This window comes from Dermacentor albipictus, chromosome 5, assembly GCF_038994185.2.
Source record: "Dermacentor albipictus isolate Rhodes 1998 colony chromosome 5, USDA_Dalb.pri_finalv2, whole genome shotgun sequence".
In the NCBI taxonomy this organism is placed as follows: domain Eukaryota; kingdom Metazoa; phylum Arthropoda; class Arachnida; order Ixodida; family Ixodidae; genus Dermacentor; species Dermacentor albipictus.
This window is the reverse complement of record NC_091825.1, coordinates 88,335,387-88,350,966: the sequence shown is the minus strand read 5'-3', so window position 1 is coordinate 88,350,966 and position 15,580 is coordinate 88,335,387. Positions and strand designations below refer to the sequence as shown.

Sequence of the window (15,580 nt, the reverse complement as noted above, 5' to 3'; positions counted from 1 at the left end):
ATCAGTGCAATGGTTGCGGAGAAAAACTATATTCCCGCTCCCATGCATTTTGATGGGAGCTCCCGAGCTAAAATTTCCTCTTAAATAAAACAAGAGGATGTGTGGGTCTAAGAGCTTCTTCATTTTATAGAAATATTTATTTTTCTAATTGAACAAACCAATATCTGGCAACTAAGGCGTTAGCACTAAGACTTCGTATGATATCATTGAAATTATTTTTGCCATGAGAGATGTGTAATGGTTGCCAATGGCAGGCTTTGTGTGAGCACTTACCTTAGGGAACCGCTGAAGACAGAAGCGACGAGGAGGCCACTGAGTCCCGGGTAGTTCCGCAGCAGGTCTTGCACAATGTACGGCATCAGCTGGAACCAAAATGTACGGTCGGTTGGATGGCCAGGGACGGACTCGTATCACTTGGCTAATAAGCCGAGCAAATTAATACCGCATCAGATCCACTCTATATGCACAAGCGCAGGACATTGAAACGATTCTTGGCCTTTAATTTTGGACCCGTATGCACAAGGCTCACAAAAGAATCTTTAAGCTAGTGAGGTTCGTAGAAAGCAGCGACAGGGGGGTTTACGAATAGAGATTTCAAACACATCGTTAGCGCAGGCGGCCAGCCAATGACACACACTTGTTATGAAAGAAAAAAAAATATCGTTAATTCCCTCTCGTTTGCTTTGTTTCAACCCAACGCCTGTGGATGGCCTGTCTAGGCTATCACGGTGGCGCGCTAGAGAATGATGGAAGGCAAAGAAAAAAAAAATCAATGTGAATCTTACGGGAATCGTTGTGGTCACCCATCGCTGAGTTTTCGTAAAAACAAAGGGTGTGCCTCCCTGACCTGATCGGCTTTGTCAATGTCTCCAGTGAGCCTCGGGTCGCAGTCCCGGTACACAGCGTAGATGGTTAGCCCGGAGAGTACGGACAGCAGCAGGGTAAGGGCCACGCCGGGGATATTGAGCAGCAGCGCCCTAGTGTGGGGAATAGAATCCCCAGTTGAGAACATCAATCGCACTCGCCCCTCATAACTGGTCGGGTATTGAGGAAAACAAAAAAAATTACAGGGTCGTTTAAGATCTCTCTTAAGAGGTGAACGGCGGAAAGCCTACTCTTCCTCCTCTTATCATTCGCCTCTTTTTCTTTGCCTCTTCTCTTTCTCTTCTTTCTTTTAGTCATTACTACTCACTACTAAGCATTTTTAGTCATTTGTATTTAACTGTGGTCATTACAAGCCGTCATTAGACATATAGGTCATATAGGCAGTAGTAGTCATTACAAGTAATCTCAGTCATTATTATTCATTACTCGTCATTACTAAGTATGTTTAGTCATTTCTAATGAATTGTGGTCGTTACAGCTTGTCGTTAGACATATTGGTCGTTTCGTCCTCATTACTAGTCATTACAATTCATTTCAGACATTATTAGTCATTACTGCTCACTACTAAGCACTTTTTTGTCTTTTATAATCGATTGTGGTCATTACGAGCCGTCGTTAGACATGTTAGTCATACAAGTCATTTCAGTCATTATTAGTAATTACTGGTCATCACTAAGCATTTTTTAGTAATTTCTAATCAATTGTGGTCGTTACAAGCCGTCGTTAGACGCATAGGTCATTTAGTAGTCATTAGTAGTCATTACAAGTCATTAGCAGTCATGTTAGTCATTACTACTCCTTAATAGACAGTTCTAGTCATTTCTAATCAATTGTGGTCATCACAAGCTGTCGTTAAACATATTCGTCATTTCGGAGTCATTAGTAGTCATTATTCGTCATTACTAGTACCAGTACCAATCTGCATTATAACGTTATAATTCACTAACTGTCAATATCAATCATTTTTTTCATTCTTTAATCTGTCTTCATATGGCGTGATGACGCTTCGGCGGACACTCCGGCGGTCAGGTCTGCTGATACAGGCTTCACCATGAGCCTATAACGGCTTTCACCTTAAAAACGTTGCAGTGTCGCCCGAAAGGCGAAGAATCGATTGCGATAGCAAATTAGTAGACAGCTATACGAAGTAAGGATGGTAGTTTTATTGGCCTCATAAACTTGTCTGCATTCGCCTGCTAACTAAATCAACAAGCATGGTGTCGTGCGCGCATAAGCGAACGAGAACACATCTCACTCGATGATCGCGCACACTCGCTGTCAAAACGCTGGGGTGAGGAAGCGCGGCAGCAGCAGCGAGCGAATCGACCTTCGTGCTGCCTCTCGCTTCAACGCGAACTAAGTGGCGAGAACACAGCGCAAACAAAGCTATCGGCACTCGGCGCGCTTTGTCCCCATCGCAGTTTGCTTTCAAGATAGGCCGCACCATGCGCAGCCACCGCCGGAGTAGAACTCATCAGTGCCGGCATGTGCTAGTGTTGCATATGGAGGTGTACGCCTGTAGTGCCATTTGGCTACGGTGGAGTCTATTGTGAATTTACAGCACATGTAAACTGGCTGGCAGAAACGCGGAACACGGTGACGTCGTTCGACAACGCCGCCACTCTACACAGGTTGTCATAACTTGCGCGTTTCAGTTACAGGTGAGTATCATGACTTTCGGTTATTGCTTTCATTGGCCGGGGATGCGAACTTATCACAGATGTGTAGTAGGAACGACGTTTTGTTAACGATAGTGCTTCAGAACAATATTAAAAAAGCACACAAAACATAAGAAGGAAGAAAGAACTAGCGCATGCTTTTACTCACCTGCGTGCTCGTTTGAGCGACCTCATGCTGGAGTAGCGTTGCACCTGCGTCTGGCTGGCGCAGTAGGCGGCCATCCAACCGATGGTCCAGCCGAGTATGACGTTCCACGTGGTGTACGTGTCGTAAAGGCTCGGGCTGAAGCTGCGAAGACACGGTGAGACGACAGCCTATCATAGTGTGCACTGCGCTGAGCGGACAGGAGTCTGTCATCTACACCTATCGCCCAATGTGATAGCCGCAGGCGAAAACGGAGTTCTCGTACACGGAGAACGCCCACGACATTTGTTCAGAGGCGTGCAACCACGGAAATAAGGTGTCTCGTAAAGCGTATACACCACCACTCCGTGGTCAGCAGGGAAACACCTCGAGCTTTGCTGCAAATTTAAGTGCCATATAGTCGCTGAGCGAGCGTGGTGGAATGGGAGATAGAGGCCTGCCGCCTGTATGCGCAACACTGAAATTTCACATACAGCAAGTTGGGGACAAATTCACGAAGCTTTTCACTTGTATGAGATTGCTATTGACCGGCCACTTTCGTTAATTTATACAACATCACGGTTGAGTGGCAGCTGTTCTTGCTGAAAAGATGTTTAATGGACGTTTGCCGTGAACCCATGGTGGTGGTGATAAACTTTATTGAATGGGGGAAGGGTAAAGAGGGACGTGGCTGAGGGTTAGGGCTCAAGTAAGGCCCTGGGCCTGCTTGGCCTTTTCCGCCCAGTCCACCAGTTCAAGTTGTCGGTCGACGTCCCCGGAACTGAGCCAGGCTGTCAAGTCAGTCTCGCTGCTGACGGGGGGATGAGCAAAAGAGAGCGAGGTGCATTCCCACATTATGTGTGTGAGTGTTCTTGTTTCTGAACAGAGCCTACATTTGTCGCTTTCCCTGCCCCCTGTGATTTCGTTAATGTATTTTGGGTGTGGGTTTGTATTTGTCTGAAGTCGCCGAAACGCGACCGCTTGCGTTTTGTCGAGTTGCTTAGCCGGTGGTGGGAGCGCGCGACGCCTCAAGCGATACCGCTGGGCTATTTCATAATAAGACTCGCAGGGTTCCTCGTGTCTCTCCTTCGGAACCCATAAAGGTGCGCAGCGACGAGCACTTATTCAGGTCGAGCACTGTCTCGCGCGCTGCGTTGGCGATCCTGCTTGGCTTCGGCTGTCCTCCTCTTGTTTAGAACGATTGCGTCCGCTGAATAAACATGAGCCACCCTGGTGACCTAAGAGGTGGGCACAGGAAGGTCGAAGTAGGACTTGAGGTGGTCTACGTGAACGATGTCGCGTTCACGATTGCGGAGATCGGCAGGTGGAGTAACAGGCTCGATGACGAATTTAACAGGAGGTGTGCGTTCGACCACGCGGTAGAGCCCGTCATACGTCGAAGGCATGGCCATATAAATATGGACGAAATTTTTTGAGCGCCCACACTACTGCCAAGCATTCTTTCTTGGTAACACTGTAGTTTGGTTCAGCTTTTGTAAAGGTACGACAGGCATATGCAACGACATATTCGGTGAAGAACTGCACCGAGACCGACTACGCTTGCAACCGTGTGCACTTCGGTTGCAGCCACGGGTTCGTAATGGAGTGATATAGGGGAAGAAGTTAGGAGACGGCGGAGAGTGGAGAACGCATAGTTGTACTCAGAGCGCCACGACGACATATCGCTGGCGCTGCTATAGGAGCCATACCATAGGTGACATGATAGAGAAGAAATTACGAACAAACCGGCGAAAGTAGCCGCATAGCCCTACGAAGCTCCTTAACTCTTTAATTTTCGTCGGTTTGGGAAAGTCGGCGACAGCACGGAGTTTAGCTAGGTTAGGAAGTATATTGTCCTTGGACACAATGTGGCCGAAAATTGTCAGCTCCCGCGCAGCGAAGCGGCATTTATTGGGATTGAGTTTCAGCCCAGCATCCTCTAGGCATATGAGGACATGTTTAAGGCTCTCAAGGTGTGTTCCAAAATTTGGAGCAACGACAACATTATCGCCCGGGTAGCAAAGACATATGTCACACTTTAAGCCTGGCAGCACCGAGTAAATCATGCGTTCGAAAGGTGGGCGCATTGCAAAGGCCACAGGGCATGATATTGAATTCATATAACCCGTCAGGTGTAATGGAGGCAGTCTTGGGGCGATCGACGTCTTCCACGGGTACCTGTGAATACCCCGAGCGCAGATCTAAAGATGAAGAGTACTCGGCGCCTTGTAAGCAATCAAGGGCATTGTCGATATGCGGCAAGGGATATACATCTTTTCGAGTGATCTTATTAAGGCACCGGTAATCCACGAAGGAGCGGATGAAACCATCAGTTTTTTTGCAAAAACTTCTGGAGGCCCATGGACTATGTGATTGACGTCGCGTCGTAGCATGTCATCGACTTGCTCTGAAATTATTCAGCGTTCTCTGGCGGAAACATCATCTAGTCATTGACGCAGCGGTGAATCAGAGCCAGTGTCTACGTGGTGACGAACTGTTCAGATGCTCAGATGTTGCGCCCAAGTGCGCAAACATTGTTCGGTGCGAAGCTCCCGGATGGCTGGGCGGCCGAATGCATCCAAGAACGACGCTTTGAAAGCTTAGAGGGTCTGAAAGTCCGTTTCGTGGTTGGTTCTTATACCACAAGTTTGCCACGTCTGAGAGGCAAAAGATGACATTGCTCAACTTCGTGACTATCATCCTATCGATTGTGCGTGCTCGCCTTCTCGTACCACGTGAGGCAGTCCTCAACAGCGTGGTCGTTGTCGTCTTTGCTACTGAATACAGCGGGGCCTCTTTGACGAAGAGCGCTGGAGCAAAGAACGGCCGGTGGCAGGGAGGTCTGCTGGGCCGCACCGGCTGGCATAGTCGACGGTAGCGTGCCAGATCGGAATTCCAGGGTACAAGCGTTGTGGAGACCCCAGAACCTCCACCACTTGAAAAGCGGTTCAGTAGACCTTGGCCGTGAATCCAGGAAGGTCCCCAGCGAAGATAAGTTGTTCAGGCCGGGCACTGTCTCACGCACTGGGTTGGCGATCCTGCTTGTGCTTCGGCTGTGCTCCCCTTCTTCATTGCATTAGGAACACCTATTGCGTAAGAACGTTTCTATGACGTTGGGATCCTGGCTTATAGCGAAGAGGGTCGATATTATAATAGGGGCGCCACCTTGTTGGTAAGGAGTTCATCAGCTCGGAAGTCTCGGCGACTCGCAGAATTACAGAATTTGACGCACACTTCGGATAATTAAACGCTGGCTGTCAAATTGTTTTCCCTCTTGAGTACCCAAACAGCGCAGTGTGCCGCGTTAAAACTGCACCTGTGCCACCTGTTGGTGTGCGGAGCTGGTCTAAAATCGCTTCCAAGCGAATGAATTTGCCAGGCAGAGGCAACAATTCTTAATGTTCCTTCTACGCTGCAGTTTCTGAACGCAGCGTGAACCTATACTTGCATAATATTTGACATAGCCCGACGGAGATGTCCTAGTTTCCGATGGCCATTCACGTCTACCTCATAGACTGTGGTGAGCAGGAGAGAAAGAAACGCACCTGTCTGTCCACTTTCGCTAGCTGAAAATCGGATACTGTATAGGGTAATCCGAAACATCCTGAGTTTTCGCTGTATCTTCTATCAACGAATGGAGACATCACGAAAACTGATAAATATCTGGCAATATATGATCCGTAGCCTGAATGTTTAAGGCGTGACAGGCTTTTGATTGACGACTTTGCAAAAAACAAAAGCTTTGTGAGTACTTAGTTTGCAACACGATGCCCCTTGGAACGATATATGTATAACAACGCGCAACACGTCCTCACATGCTTCCGCCCTTGAAAACCGTATATTTGGGGACGATGTGTGAGACAGTGAAAGGCCACACAATGGATGAATGGAAACAACTTTATTGAAAATCCGGCAAAGTTTAACGACCAGGGTTCAGGTCTCCCACGAGGGGACTTCAAGGTCACACAGCACGAGCAGACTGGCAACAAGAACTTATTTGAAAACCGATGGTTGTTGTTTTCCTGCGCTCGCTTTCTCTGACTTTGCCCCGTTATATGTACCAACAGGCTTAGTTTACAACTTTTCTGAGAATAGTGCTGACAGTAAGTGTTACAAAAGCAGCGAGAACCTTTTTCTTTGTGAGTAACTAATATTTGCGTTCTTTGAGGCCGGCGCATATTCTGGCTGATTTCGTCTGACGTGGTCACCGCTTTTTCGACATTTCGACCTCGGCAGGTTCATAAATGTGAGAACAGCAGCACTGAACACGGACACGTAGGGACATGAGTACACTGAATTTTACGAGACGATTGTTACAATCGTGCTGAGAAGGTTTAAACGCTATGCAATGGGACGCTTGCACGTTATGACGTTGTACAGTCGCCGCATAATTGTTATAAGTATAGTAGGCAGGAGTGTTGCTCCGGCAGGCTTTTCCTGAAAGGTTGCGGTGGGGACGGCGTTATCTCTGCACATGTGCTCGTGATGGCCAACGCACGTGAGAGCAAAAAAAAAAAAAAAGAAAAAGAGAAACAATTGTCCAGTGAAGTGCGGGAGCCCGAATGCAAACACCTCTTGCTCGCGGCTTGTGTTGGGAAGTTACGATCGCGCTTTCGCACTTCCACGATAGCGGGCGTCGTTGACTGTGCGTGCAATGCTCGTTCGCTTCTAGAATTTTTGGCAGACTGAAACGCGTTCTCGTCATCTCGAGAAGGGCAACAATAATTGCCTCAGAGATTACAACCCTTCTTCCGCTTTTTCATAGGACTGTGCCGGTGCTGATATTTTTTTTCTTTCACCTGCCGTGGGTAAAACGATAACGCTAATCAAGACGACAGTGGTGTCGCTATATACTTCGGAGGCAGCCCGCGGGCTCAAGAAACAGGACCGCGACTGTACACGAAAAGAAGCTTACCCTCCCTACACACCATCTATTCTCTAGCTTTTCTCTATTTAAGCTCCCTGCAAACCTCCGGAATCGTGGGTGACGCTTTTGGTACAGGAGCGTACATGTTGCGTCGATATCAACGTGGGCACCCTATTTGTGTTGGATGCCCTTCGTTTTGCTCACACTTGTGATGAAGTTGGTCAAGTGCCGTGAGACCGATTCATTACGAATACTAGTGTTCGATAGAGAATGGGGAGGTTCATATTGTCCCGCCTGAAGGAGTATTTATTTGAACACTGAACATACGTTCCGTTTCATATTGGTGTACAGTGCGGAATCTGAAATTTGGCTATCATAAAAGATTACATTCGCGCTCTCGAACGTTCTCTCACTCGACATACATCCTTAACTTCCGAAAGAAGGGCATCGCTGCCCCTAGACTGGTATGGCTCCTGAGATGTGAGACATTTTCTGCGTTTTAGGGATAAAAGAAGCACCATAGAAGAACACAGAAAAGACCCGCCTTGGCGGTGTAGTGACTTCCGCGTCGCGCCGCTAAGCCCGAGGGCGCGGGATTGAATTCCGGCCACGGCGGCCACATTTCGCTGGGGGCGAAATGCAAAAGCGCCCGTGTACCGCGCATCGGGTGCACGACCTTAGGTGGTCGAAATTATTCTGGAGTTACCCACTACGGCGTGTCTCATAATCGTATCTTGGTTTTGGCACGTAAAACGCCAGAACTTTAGCATAGAAATACCGACGAGACAAGCAGGAAGCTGTCTTTCTACTAGTTTTACCGCATTAAAAGCTACACAGTAAAACGGCGCGCGGCAACGTTCTCAAATACTTCGAAACATTGCACATTCGTCAGACCACTTGTTAGACACGTGTGGCGCAGAACTGTTGCCATGGATAAACGATACTCGGTGAGGTCATCGTTCAAATTTCGTAAACGGGTTCTCCCAGAATCTCTCCGACGTTTTACATTGAAAAATAAGTTACATTTACCGCGGCATAATATTTCCCACCCTATTAGAAATTTCCCACTGACTCTGGACAATGACTCTGAACAACGTATATTACTGTAGTGAAATAATCTCAAATTTAAACAAGCAAGCAACCCAGCAAAGCAACGCAACGCAACGCAACACAACGCAAAACGAAGTAAAACAAAGCACTAAGTGCTTTATGTCTGAGGTCTACAAAAGAAAGAATTCGTCAAGACATTGTAAACATTTTTTTATTTTTACTCCAGGCGGCCGCCCCCAAACTGGAATGGGCCACACTCAATCATCTCTCTTGGATATCTGCTTGGCTGACGTACATAGATTTCAACTTAGGTAAGCTTTGAAAAATTTTATTTTATTGTATATGCACGGAAAGCGGTTTTTTTTCAGAGAAATAAGTGTAAGATCAAACAAACAACCTTTTCGCTGATTTAAAAACGTCTTGTGAAAAAAATTTGTTCTTGTAGGAAACAAAAGGGAATTCCATTGCGCGTGACCGAGGGAAATAAGGGAAATTGGGCCTCGACATGCGGGCAAAATAAACTTGAGAATCCGGCAACAATGTATGCAAACATTGCGCAGGAACGCGGCAAAGAAGTAAGGAGACGATGCGATGGTCTGCAACTTTAGAACTGACTAGCGGCGAAAGGCCGTGACAATGTGTCGCCGCTCGGTAACGCGATCTTTCGGTTCTGTACCCTTCATTCCTAGCAGGCGTCTCGTTGTCGAACAGTCCGGTAAAGTTCCTAAGCTGAGACCGTTTTTTAATAATTGCATTAGCATGAAGAAATAGCTCGTGACATCAGGTTGGCTCTTTGAAAGACTCCGTAGAATTCCAACCATCGTTTGTTCTGTTTGATCCGTCACTGCAGCTGCAATTACCTTCGGTCCTCTTCCGGTACGATGCTACACTACTGGGTCACTTAAAACTGGGGGTATTCTTCACGAATTCGTGAAACATTCAACTTCTTCACTAGCTATATTAAGTTGGCATCTCCCACTGTAGGTTCTAACAATTCAAGTTTAGAAATGTACCAACGAGCTTAATTTTGAAGCCTTATACGTATTTGTACTCCGTCCTGATTGGAATGGCCGATCAACCCATATGCTGCCACTGAATTTGTGAAATGAACATCGAGCACCTCCTCTGCCACTGTACGCGCTTCGAACTACGACTCCAGTTTCTTCGAAGCGCGCTCAGCCAGATGGACTGTCGACCCTGTAGAGAGGCGAATATTCTGGGTACATAGCCTCACTTACAATCAACTTTAAAATCTACGCGCTATCTAGTGAGTTTCCTTAGCTCAGCAGATCTGACTTATAGGCATTTTGTGCTCACTAATGTGCACGTCAACCCTACCTCCTAACGCATTTGCCTTCTTCTTCCTTGCAGTCACTCATCCCCTTTCTTACGTGCAGGTTAGCCTGCAAGTAAGAATCAGGATGAGTGAATCTCTACATTTATTTGGTACTTATCTCTCTCTCTCTCTCTCTCTCATGGGGAAAAAAACTCAAATGAGACGCTATAGGCAATGGATAATGTAATAGCTCCGTTTGTTTTGTGTACTTTAGGCGCCGTATCGGGTATACATGAATCATGAGGAGTGGAATATGGTGAATATACTTTCACACCACAGATTATGGTGTAGTCATGTGGTCGGGTCTGATGCGCAACAAAGACATCAGTAGTACATAATGCCTTGTCATTCTTATGGTGACAGCAACAATAAACGAATAAAGTTTCTCCCTCAGAAGTGTCCTTTCAGTTGTCCCTGAATCTCGGCGCATGAAAGACGTCATATACGCCGTCTACAGCGAAATCGCGACGTGAAGCGTGCTTTTTTCTTTATTGCCACGGCAATGTTTGATACGAGACTTATCGCGGGACACTGGAGTAGAGTTATTGCGCTTAAGACAAAGGCGGCACTCGCTGAAGGGGCGCTATCTGCGTTTCCGGATGTCGGAGCGAATTCAGTGACGGCCTATTAGGGAGTAAGGCTACTAGGAGAAGACAAGTTTCAGCAAGGCTCGAAAAAAAAAAAAAGAGTGTCGATCAAGTAAGATAAAATTCTTTGTGCCCCAGCTGCCGCAAAGCATGTCGGTAGCAGTGGCCATTAAGCGGGCTGCAGAAGCACAATTATATATGTTCAGAAAATTGTTGTGTTTGTACCATGCCAAACCCGCTTTACCCTCAAGAGGGGAGAACGTAGCGGCGCGACTGTCGCATCCAAAGCAGGCGAACAAGGAGATGGGCTCAAGCGCAGGTAGCGCGAGTCTAGAACGCGGTAGCGGCCTCGACCAAAGAGGCCGCGGTGGCGGCCGCTCCCGAGGTCCCGGTGCAACATGGCTGGCGGGCCTAAGTAAACTGCGGCAACGGTGGCTACATCTTCACGCCGCCTTCCACAGTAACAACAAAATGTACAATAGGGAGCGAGGCTGTGCGCACGCCTTCCCGGAACTTCGCCCTGTAATTCAACGATGTACTCTCTTCGCGGCATTCCCCTCAGTGTTGCCATGAACTTAAGTACAGTGGGAAAGTGTCGATGCTACTGTTTTCATGGCGCGAACATGACCGCTGCGCATGCGCTCTGAGCCTGGTGAAGTTTACCGCCGTCGCCGAAACTCCGTCTACCTGCTTCTACGTTCGTGACACAAATGTTGGCACTGCACGCATCTAATTGCATGGCCAACGTTGCTCTAGAATCTTCACCACTTGCAATTCTTTGCTTTATTTTTTTTTAATTATGGGATTTTACGTGCCAGAACCACGATCTGCGATTATGAGGCACGCCGTAGTGGGGGACTCCGGAATAATTTAGTCGATCTGGGGTTATTTAACGAGAACCGAAATCTGAGTACTAGAGGGTTTTCGCATTTCGTTCCCATCGAAATGCAGCCGCCGTGGCCCCGATTCTTTCCCGCGACCTCATGTTTAGTAGACCGACACCACAGCCACTCCGCAACCATGGAGGGTAATTCCTTGATTTTGTCGCAAAATGTGAGTTTTGTGTGGGTGCGTTTGTAGCAAACACGTATATTCATATATTGGGGTGGGTGTGTCATTTGCTTAATCCGGGGGAAAAAAAGGAAAAAAAGGAGAAACATGCGTCATAGTTAAGGTGGGCGCTGCAAATAAAAAACGCCAAAAGAAGAGCTGTTCTTTGTGGTAACTGCCGTGAGATAGAGGGACGGCGGAGTGTACATTGATGACCTTGTTTGAGTCACTTAAGCTGTAAGAACATTAACTTATTTATGATCTATTTTCAGTTGGCGTCTCCCGCTGAAGGTGCTAGCCATTTAAGCAACTCGATGACCACTCTGTAGTTTCTGTCAGCATTATATTCACTGCTAGTGCCCCACGAAACAGATTCCATATTCTGCACATTTTTGGCAATAACAAACAAAATGACCTGAGCTGTCGAGGCATGGTAGGCGAACTGAAGTACACTGTAAAAACCAGCCGTCATTTCAACGGTAATGTTCTTTCGACAAACTATCGGCGTCACTCCGGCAAGACGTTTCTATCACCGTGAACAAGGAGAAAATGAGCGAGTCATGAATATTACACGAAAAAAAAGAATAATGAATTGCTCTTGATAAAACGGCGATTCGATTCGCTGCCGTGTATATAGTGGTGTATGCGCCTTACAAAATGGCGACGTTCCGTCGTTTTGTCGGTCAAAGGCTTGGAAATGCTCGGGGAAAAAAAAATCCGGAAAACGTTTTCCGTTATTCACTACATCATTTCTTACAGTGTATGTAGCAATTTGAGAGATTTGATTTAAGTTCACGATGTGAGAGCTCTGTAGGTCTTCTGCTAGTCACACGCCTGCCTTGCCGCACTTCGGCGCTTCGCGCGGCATTCACGTCATTAAACGCTGAAGATACGGCTGAGATACGTTGCACGTCGCTGCCCATTGTGGCCGGTAAGCGACTTGTGTGGTTGTTATTTATCGCTGATCATTCAGGGAGCTTAACGGGACATTATAGACCGATACATACAAAGCCCACACGCACGTGTGCACGAACGGGCCCACGCGCACGGAAATACACACACCCGTCATTCCTTCTTATACTCTGCCAAACATCTTCTGAATGGTAAACATTCACGGAATTATGGTTTAAACACCCGGAATCACACTTTAATGGCTGCACCAATGCTAAGGTCGAGTACATCGCAGCAAGCATTACCATGATGGATACTCGCCGCAATCGTTCAATATCGGACGAATGGAGTTTTTTTTCTGCTGAACACGAAGTTGCAGTTTCAATTCTTTATTTAGGGTAGCCAAATAATGTTCTACAATGAAATTTAACTGCACGTTAGGGTACCCCAGGTTGTCAAAGTGGATCCAGAGCCTGCGGCGTCTCCCACCTAAACTGTGGTTTTGCAACGCAAGACCTCAAGAATCAACAAAAAATTCCACAAAAAGATACTGACTTTGCTAGAAAACAGCCCATTTTCCAAGAAACCAACGCGCAGAGCGAGAAGAGAAAACAATGTGTGCCAGCACAGATGCCGTGTTGCTTGCTTTCATCTGGTGCATCAGTGCAGACATTCTGAGAGCTTCGGCCACGCTCAGCACTGTGGACAGTGGCACGGCGGAAGAGGCTGCTATTGCCCTAGCCATCGTGCACGCTTCAACCATGCCGGCGCCGGAAGGACCTATCACAGTGGTCACTGATTCTCAGACCGCTTGCAGGACTTTGGCACAAGGGAGGGTGACACCCTACACACACCGCATCCTTGCATCATTACACGCCTCAGCGTTACACAGGGTGCGTATCGTCTGGACATCTGGACACGCCTCTCTCCATGGTAATGAACGCGCTAATGCGGTAGCCCGAGAGCTCGCTAACCGGGCGCCATTGGAAGGGCTGTCCAACCCAGACGACGCACCGACAGAACCACTGAACTACACTGAAACTCTACAATATTACAGAGATACCAGGAGCCACTACCCTCCATCACATAATTCCCTCAATCGAGAAGATGCCGTCGCGTGGCGACAGCTGCAAACTAATTCATTTCCTTGCCTCTTTTATCTTCACCTCTTCCACCCCACACAATATCCCTCATACTGTCCCTATTGTGGAGCAAAGCCCACAGTATACCATTGCACCTGGGAGTGCCCACACCCTCCGGGCTACTCCCCTATTCCTTCACCGTCCCCTTCCTCCTGGGAGACTGCGCTGACCAGCTCAGACCCGCAAGAGCAGCGACGGCTGATCCGGCGGGCACGCGGAGTGGCGCGAGCCATTGGGGCCCTGAACTAAAGGCTCCACCCTGCGAGGAAGTCGCCCAAACTGATGATGAATAAATGTTTTCTCTCTCTCTCTTGCTTTCATCTCTTCTGTATGCCGAGGTATTCTTCGTGCCACATACTTAAGCCGGTAGAGAATTGGCCCTCTAGGCGAGGGCTCTTGCTTCTTTGAAAGGACTTACTCTAAAATCACGGGTGCTTTAAGACGTTAAGATGAGCTTTCAGTCAAGAGGTAGCTCACCGATGGAAAATCGCGCCTGTAATGTCTTTCCATAAACTTTCATTTTCCTTGCCTCCATTATGTGTCTATTTCAAATAATATTTAACTGCTTGATCGATCGGGTTAAAAACTTAGAGGCTATGTAATAGATCGCACTACATAGACTCACCACGGTGCCTGAGCGGCTATGGTGTTGCGCTGCCAAATATACGAGGTCGCGGGATCGACTCCCGCCCACGGCAGCCCATTTTGATGCAGGCTAAGTGCAAAAAAATGCCCATGTCCCATGCATTGGGGGACACGTCAAAGTTCCCTTCGTGGTCAAATTCAATCCGGAGTCGTCCCCCACTACGGCGTGCCTAATAATCAAATCGTGGTGTTTGGCGCGTAAAACGCGAGAATTTCAATTCAGCGTCGCAGTAGAGGTGCTCGGATTGATTTTGACCATTTGGGATTCTTTAACGTGCACCGAATCTGAGTGCACGAGCGTTCTTTTGCATATCGCGCTTAGGGAAGCGCTGCTGCCAACGCCGTGCATCGAACCCTCGTCTTCTCGACTGTTGAGCAGCACAATGTCAGGCACTGTGCAATCGCGGCGGTTGTTTCATTTAATAGAGAACAGTAAATCTCCCGTGTACTTTCCTTGGCTTCATTTTCTGTGGGCTTTCATATGGTTGCAACTGACGAAAGGAATAAACTGCTTGGTGCCTCTTACTTTTCTCGTGCCTCGACAGCCCTACAGTCCTTTTGTATATCTTACTTGAAGAAAATAAGCCGGCCTCCTTCGCCGGCGATGTGCCACATGTTGCCGATGCCTCCCAAGTGGTACATGCCCTGCGCGAATAAGAGAGAACAATCAGAACATTAACACTTCGGCAAAACTTTGCATCGTCGTGTGGTTCGTCGCGCACACTGTTGAAATGAAAACTGTGCCCCGTTCGCGTATTCCAATATTTAGACCACATTCTAACGGGAGTGCCGTCGTATCCTAAAGGATGGCCCTCTTCCGAAAGGTACCAAGCCCACTCATAATCTGGCGTGATTTTCTATTTCCCTTAGAGCATTAAGAATTGACCGACGGCCTCAAATTTAAGGTGACGGAAGTGGTTTCAATGGCTGCTGGAATAAACCTAAGGCAAAGCGAAAGATCATTAAGACCGTATTGTGCGAAGGAAGACTTGGAGCGAAATAGTTTCCGGCCATGCGGAAGGAACACAACAATTGCCTAGGCTTTATCACACAGTATGGTTTTTCCCTGAGACTTTGCATGAATTTCATGGGAGAATGTTTGCTGCAGCTTAAGTAATAAATGACACACAGCTGAATCGTCAAGATTCCTAAAAATACCGAACTATAATTGCTGAAGTAAAAATGTTCGATGAGCACGTTGATTTCGCGTTTGTCCGTGCACTTTTGTCGAGGAATAGAATGAGGCTTTTCTCTGCTTACTCGTCTCCGCATTACGCAGAGAAGCGAGGTTCTGCATCGAGCCTAGAGTGTGGCTGCCACAAAC

At 47.5% G+C, this 15,580-nt stretch overlaps 1 protein-coding gene across 3 annotated transcripts in view; it reads right to left on the bottom strand.

Moving 5' to 3' along the window:
* LOC135906851 (sodium-coupled monocarboxylate transporter 1-like) overlaps positions 1-15,580 on the bottom strand; it is an 80,300-nt gene that overhangs the window by 32,329 nt on the left and 32,391 nt on the right. For all 3 annotated transcript variants that reach the window (XM_070538526.1, XM_065438457.2, XM_065438458.2), the window contains 4 exons: positions 14,828-14,901; positions 2,713-2,853; positions 848-977; positions 274-362 (listed from right to left, as the gene is read on the bottom strand). In XM_070538526.1, the coding sequence (XP_070394627.1) occupies positions 274-362; positions 848-977; positions 2,713-2,853; positions 14,828-14,901 (434 nt within the window). The remainder of the gene's footprint in view (positions 1-273; positions 363-847; positions 978-2,712; positions 2,854-14,827; positions 14,902-15,580) is intronic.